At 39.9% G+C, this 7,195-nt stretch overlaps 1 protein-coding gene across 1 annotated transcript; it reads right to left on the bottom strand.

Annotated features, from left to right (window-relative positions):
- Positions 1–1,967: 1,967 nt before the first annotated feature.
- Positions 1,968–4,556, bottom strand: tnfaip8l2a (tumor necrosis factor, alpha-induced protein 8-like 2a). Its single transcript, XM_016520735.1, has 2 exons — positions 4,157–4,556; positions 1,968–2,319 (listed from the first exon to the last, which is right to left on the bottom strand). Exons 1-2 carry the CDS (start codon positions 4,472–4,474, stop codon positions 2,077–2,079), a joined length of 561 nt encoding a protein of 186 aa, XP_016376221.1. The 5' UTR covers positions 4,475–4,556; the 3' UTR covers positions 1,968–2,076.
- Positions 4,557–7,195: the final 2,639 nt, after the last annotated feature.

Raw genomic sequence — 7,195 nt, 5'->3', positions numbered from 1 at the left:
TAACATATTTTTCTTAAATATATACATGCATGTGTAAGTATTTATATATACATAATAAATAAACACAGTACACACACATATATACTATGCAAACAAAAACGTTTATTTTGGATGCGATTAATCGTGATTAATCGTTTGACAGCACTAATATATATATATATATATTGCTCATTTTTAGTTCGTGTTAGCTAATCTATTAAATAATGTGAACAAATGAGACCGTATAGTGAAGTGTTACTGTACAGGTGTCAACTGAATCATATTGAGTGATTCAAAGCTTCGTTAACTGAGTGACTCTGGAGGACCGATTCAGCTGCTGGTTTCTGTTCACATCACCAGCACTGGCTCTCAGCTGTTCATTTTCTGATTTCTGATTTTGTATTTTTCTAGGTTTTTCAGTCCAGAAATGGCAATAAAGAATTCAATAGTGTTTGCCTCTTATTTCAGTACTTATCTTGCAAAACAAATGTGTGATCATATTAAACGTGCAGAAATAGGTTATTTAAAGTCGATATAAAATAAGTTCACTTTCTCAATGCATTTTCTTGGTAGTGTTAAAGGAACAGTTCAGCCAAAAATGAAAATCTGCTGAATATGTCCTCACCCTCAGGCTATCCCTGGAGAGAAATCTGCAGAGATCAAGCAGCGTTTAAACAGCTCTAAACAAATATGTGGCTGGATTTTGATGCGAGAGACCACAGCAGATGCACTTTTTCACTGGAGGAAGCATTATTATGGACTCGTATTTTAGTTAAAAATGTCTTAATGCTGGATTAGTTTCAGCTTTTGTCTTCTCCAGATGTTAACTGATGGACTGGAGTGCTGTGGATTACTTGTGGATTATTGTGATGTTTTTATCAGCTGTTTGGACTCTCATTCTGACGGCACCCATTCACTGCAGAGCATCCATTGCTGAGACACTGATGCAATGCTACATTTCTACAAACCTGACGAAGAAACAAACTCATCCTGATCTTGTATGCCCTGAGGGTGAACACATTTCAGCAAATTTCAGCTTTAAAATATGTTCTCAGATCTGCAGCTGAAGTAGAAGTTAAATTACTGAGATGACGTCCGGTGCCAAAAAGATAGACCAGATGAACAAAAGGCTTCTGTAGAGAATATTTGAAACAAAACAATACTTTATTATTAAACTTTAATCCATTCAGATGCTCCATTCTGTTTTCAACTCTAATACTGCTGCTTTTGAACAAAAGAGGAAAACCGTAATGAATTATTTTACTGGTGAATACTGGTCATTTTCATGGGTGAAAATAATGTTAAAAACAAAAACTTAATCATATTAAAATGAATTAATTTTCTTTATGCATAATTTTTGAGATTGAGATTGTTCACCCAAAAACCATCATTCTGTCATCATATATTTGTTCCAAAACTGTATGACTGTTGAACATTAAATGTATTTTATTGGACCCCATTTACTTTCATTTAAAAAAAAAAACAAATCTTATTTTGTGTTCCACAGAAGAAACCCAGCTAAGAAAAATATGTTCTAAGAACGTTTTGCTAACATTCCCTGTAAGCAAATGTTTTCTGAACCTTCCAGTATTTAAAAAATGAAAAAAAAACATTTTGTAAACATCATGAGAACATTAGTTTTGAACGTTCTCTGAACCATCTCAAACTAGTAATGTTTAAAAAAGTTCAACCAAATGTTTCAGAAAACCGTTCCATGAATGATATATAAATGGCTTTGAGAATGTTATTAAAGACCAGAAAACATTGTACGAACGTTCTAATAACGTTGCTGGAAGAATGTTAGTTCAGAACCTTGCTAGAACGTTCCCTGTTAGCTGAGAAGTCAGTTGTTCGATAACATGAAGGGTGAGTAAACGATGACAGAATGCTGATTTTTGGGTGCACTGTCCCTTTAAATCGTCCTTCTGAGTTGGTTTTGAAATATGAGCTGCACGTGTTTTTGACATGTTTGCGCGAATCCGCCGAACAGACTCGAGGGATGCGTTCAGGAGCGTCTCACTGCGTCCCTGAGCTCAGTATCTCTGCGAGCACAGGTCCAGAAGCTCTGAAGTCCAGTCTTTCAGTCCAGCTCTGTGTTCAGAGCTTGCCCTCTTCGATCATGCGGTTCAGGCCGCTGCAGATCTTGCCGAGGTTGGGCCACAGCGTGCCCTGAGGGTCGTACAGGTGCGTGAGGAGCTCCGGGTCCGAGTAATGGTTGAACACGTGTCTGATGCGGTCCAGAGATTTGGGCGTCAGGTGTTTCTCCACCAGCTTCAGCAGTAAATCACGACAGTCGGCCAGCAGCTCCATCATCACGCTCTTATCAAAGGTGAACTCCACCTGACGCACAGATACGCACGCTCCTTATTATACAGTCACATTCATGCTTTTAGCAGACACTTTTATTCAGAGCGACTCAAAAAGGAGGAACACTTAAAAAAAAAAAAAGTGTGTAAATAAGAGTCCTTATTCTTAACTCTTGAGAATAGAACATCAGCAGAAAAACTATGGAAGCCTGTTTCCGCCACTGAATAAAATAGGTTATTGCGACTTTTTATCTCACAATTCTGACTTTTTTTCTCAGAATTGTTAGATATAAACTTACAATTGCGAGTTATAAAGTCCAGTTCTGAGAAGAAGAAAAATAATATGTTCTCAGAATTGCTAGGTTATATCTCACAATTCGTAGGGGGAAAAAGTCAGAATTGCGAGTTTGTATCAGGCAATTCTGAGAAAAAAGACTAGATAAAAAGTTGCAATTATCTTTATTTTTTTATTCAGTGGCGGAAATGGGCTTCCATAAAAAACAGAGAGCTGAAGATGCAAAAAAAAAACAAAGTTCAAGATGAGAGACATGACATGAGAGAGATAGACATTTTTCAGTTGCTAGGGTGTTCTGGGTGGTTGTTATGTGGTGGCTAAGGTGTTCTAAGTAGTTGCTATGTAGTTGCTAGGGTGCTCTGAGTGGTTGCTATAGTGTTCTTTGTAGTTGCTATGGTGTTCTTTGTAGTTGCTATGCCGTTTCTGGGGTGTTCTGAGTAGTTGTTATGCGGTTGCTACATAGGACACCCAGTTGCTAGGGTGTTCTGGGTGGTTGCTATGGTGTTATAAATAGTTGCTATGTAGTTGCTAGGGTGCTCTGAGTGGTTGCTATAGTGTTCTTTGTAGTTGCTATGGTGTTCTTTGTAGTTGCTATGCCGTTTCTGGGGTGTTCTGAGTAGTTGTTATGCGGTTGCTACATAGAACACCCAGTTGCTAGGGTGTTCTGGGTGGTTGCTATGTGGTTGCTAGGGTGTTATAAATAGTTGCTATGTAGTTGCTAGGGTGCTCTGAGTGGTTGCTATGGTGTTCTGTGTAGTTGCTATGCTGTTCCTGGGGTGTTCTGAGTAGTTGTTATGCGGTTGCTACATAGAACACCCAGTTGCTAGGGTGTTCTGGGTGGTTGCTATGTGGTTGCTAGGGTGTTATAAATAGTTGCTATGTAGTTGCTAGGGTGCTCTGAGTGGTTGCTATGGTGTTCTGTGTAGTTGCTATGCTGTTCCTGGGGTGTTCTGAGTAGTCACTGTGTGGTTGCTAGGGTGCTCTGAGTGGTTGCTATAATGTTCTTTGTAGTTGCTATGGTGTTCTTTGTAGTTGCTATGCAGTTTCTGGGGTGTTCTGAGTAGTTGTTATGCGGTTGCTACATAGAACACCCAGTTGCTAGGGTGCTCTGAGTGGTTGCTATGGTATTCTTTGTAGTTGCTATGCAGTTTCTGGGGTGTTCTGAGTAGTTGTTATGCGGTTGCTACATAGAACACCCAGTTGCTAGGGTGCTCTGAGTGGTTGCTATGGTATTCTTTGTAGTTGCTATGCAGTTTCTGGGGTGTTCTGAGTAGTTGTTATGCGGTTGCTACATAGAACACCCAGTTGCTAGGGTGCTCTGAGTGGTTGCTATGGTGTTCTATGTAGTTGCTATGCTGTTCCTGGGGTGTTCTGAGTAGTCGCTATGTGGCCGCTAGGTTACTGTTGATGGTTTCTAAGTGGTTTCTTCCTGGCTGGTGTGAAATGACACCACAAACGCTGCAGGACGATGAACACACTGAACTTTAAGACTATCAGCAGTAGCACTGCTACTGCTGATAGTCTTATAATACACCGTTAGCATGTAAATATGACTGATGAATGCGAGTGTTTGTACCTCCTGGAAGCTGATGGCCGTCATGGCTCCGTGGTGGAGTTTTTTCCTGAAGTCCTGCGCCACACTCAGCTCATCCGCGCTGAACTTGCCATGTCGGAACAGAACCCCCACCTTCACGGCGATCTTGATCATGTTCTTCACCACCTTCTGGGCTTCGTTGCGGTTCCCCGTGTGCTCCTTGGAGACGCGGTACAGCTCGTCCAGAACCTCGCTGCTGTTGTCATCGATGAACATATGAGCCATCGACTTACTGGCCATGTGACTGAGGATCTTCTTCTGGGCCTTCATGGCCATGTCCTTCGAACTGAACGCCTCCATCCCGATGGCAGCGGAGCACAGACGGACGCAGACGTGTGTTTACCTGCGTCGCGCAGTCGGAGGTGTTTGCGAGGAGCGTGTTGTGTCTTTTTGAGGAAGTGGCGTCTTCCGCTGTGTAACTGCGAGAGGAAACGGTGTGATCGGAGGAGATATGTCACTTCTGCTTTCTCTCTCTCACACATTTCAACTCTGAGTTTCAGACTCAAATCTCCCTCTCCAGAGACGTTTCATTACATTCAGAGCATTGAAATATTGTGAGAATAAGAACACAAAATAACCTAAAGACATTTTGTCTAAACTTCACATCAACCTCAAACATAAAGTGTGAAAAATCAAGAATGAGATTAAATGGAAAGCCTCCAGAGTTTGCAATCGAAAGTCAAAACTCAAGACTTTTCTCATCAGTTTCTCTCTAGATCACATGATCTGATTAGTCTGTATCTCAGTCATTCTTCCTGATTCACATTTAACAAACAAACGGAACTGAATTCAGATTGAAATGATCTGGAATGTGATTTGTTCAGTTTAATGAATGGTTGCCAGGGTGTTGTAAGTAGTTGCTATGCGGTTGCAGGAGTGTTCTGAGTAGTTGCTGGGGTGTTCTAAATAGTTGCTATGTGGTTGCTGGGTGTTCTAAGTAGTTGCTATGCAGTTGCTGGGGTGTTCTAAATAGTTGCTATGTGGTTGCTGGGGTGTTCTAATTAGTTGCTATGCAGTTGCTGGGGTGTTCCGAGTAGTTGCTGGGGTGTTCTAAATAGTTGCTATGTGGTTGCTGGGTGTTCTAAGTAGTTGCTATGAGGTTGCTGGGGTGTTCTAAGTAGTTGCTATGCAGTTGCTGGGGTGTTCCGAGTAGTTGCTGGGTGTTCTAAGTAGTTGCTATGTGGTTGCTGGGTGTTCTAAGTAGTTGCTATGCGGCTGCTAGGGTATTCTGAGCAGTTGCTATGCAGTTGCTGGGGTGTTCTGGGTAGTTGCTGGGGTGTCCTAAATAGTTGCTATGTGGTTGCTGGGTGTTCTAAGTAGTTGCTATGAGGTTGCTGGGGTGTTCTAAGTAGTTGCTATGCAGTTGCTGGGGTGTTCCGAGTAGTTGCTGGGTGTTCTAAGTAGTTGCTATGTGGTTGCTGGGTGTTCTAAGTAGTTGCTATGCGGCTGCTAGGGTATTCTGAGCAGTTGCTATGCAGTTGCTGGGGTGTTCTGGGTAGTTGCTATGCAGTTGCTGGGTGTTCTGAAAATGAAACCATAAAAGTATCAGCAGAAACACACACACACACAAACAATGAACTGGACGACACAGTCAGTCAATGTATTATTGCATTAATATTGCATCATGTTTCTTGCACTAGTCACCTTTAGTAATCAGTCTCTTACACAGTCTGTTATACAAGCTGATTCATGCTCACTTAGACTGTTGTTTGTGTTTGTAATATGTGTATATCAGACTGCTATTAAAGGTCCAATACAGGAAACAGGATACAATATTATCTATATCATACTTCAAATTTGAACTGAAGGAAGCAGAATTAAAATGCATCTGCTGTAAGAGTATATCAGTATGTATGTGTGAAGTACATACACATGTTCTTACACACAACATATAGGCTTCTTCAAGAAACAGTATACAGTTTTAATCACTGATGATTGGAATGTCTCCTATAGGTGTTTATGTAATTTATGTATATATTTAAATTAACTTTAATTTTTCAGTTGTAAATGTGCAGTTATGCAGTTTCTGTCATGTTAATGGTTGCTATATGGTTGCTAGGGTGTTCTTAGTATGTGAAAATATGTGGAAAATTTACTAGCAATATCCGAATGAAATTACCCGTGTTATTATTGTGCTGTTGTGACTAATGAAATCGGTCTGTTGTGTGACTGTGTTGACTTTCTGGGAATTGCAAGTCAGTGATTTTTCTTCCTGTTAGTTCAACCTCCCGATTCATACTCATACCATTCAGTACATTCATTACCTGCTATTAAAATGGGAAAACACCATAATATTCAGTATGTTTTTATATCTACGTAACCCAGTGCTGAGGAAAGTTACTTTTTAAAAGTAATGCATTACAATGTTGCATTACTCCATAAAAAGTAACTAAGTAAGGCTGAAGGAAGAGTTTGTCTCTGTATCTCGCTCATAATTTCTCAGTCAATAAATGGGAAAACAAAGTAACATGCATTAATTATTTGAAAAAGTTACTCCAATATTTTGTTGTAAATTTAAAAGTAATGTGTTGCTTTACTAGTTACTTGAAAAAAGTAATCTGATTACGTAATTCATAACGCGTTACCCCAAAAACTGCCGTAACCCTCACAGAAAACTTATAACAGCATATTTAGACTATTATATACTGCCTGTATATATTGTTTACATTCATGCATTTGGAAGATGCTTTTATCAAAAGCCACTTGCATTATATTCAAAGCATTTGTTTTTGTGGTTCTATGCATTTCCTGGGAATCAAACCCTCACTCTTGGCATTCAGTGCCATCATCCAATGTTTTTTTGTCTTTCATTTTTTATCTTTATTTGTTACCTTTCTCTTCTTATTAAATAATTTTATGTAAAACAATTTGATTGACCACTGTGCATGAAATATGCAATATTAATGAAATAGTTTTGCCTTGGTGTGTGTCCTGTAGAGGGCAGCACACACACACACACAAACACACACACACACACAAACACACACACACATATACACACACACACACACACACACACAC

This window comes from Sinocyclocheilus rhinocerous, unplaced genomic scaffold (assembly GCF_001515625.1).
Source record: "Sinocyclocheilus rhinocerous isolate Xijiao unplaced genomic scaffold, SAMN03320098_v1.1 scaffold359, whole genome shotgun sequence".
Taxonomy (NCBI): Eukaryota; Metazoa; Chordata; class Actinopteri; order Cypriniformes; family Cyprinidae; genus Sinocyclocheilus; species Sinocyclocheilus rhinocerous.
This window is presented reverse-complemented; position numbering and strand designations above follow the sequence as displayed.

What these genes read in the sequence shown, in the direction of transcription:
- tnfaip8l2a (XM_016520735.1), bottom strand. Translation starts at nt 4,474, where the DNA reads ATGGAGGCGTTCAGTTCGAAGGACATGGCCATGAAGGCCCAGAAGAAG. An exon ending in CGGCCATCAGCTTCCAGGAG is followed by an intron (nt 2,320 to 4,156) that starts GTACAAACACTC and finishes TCTGTGCGTCAG; the next exon opens with GTGGAGTTCACCTTTGATAA.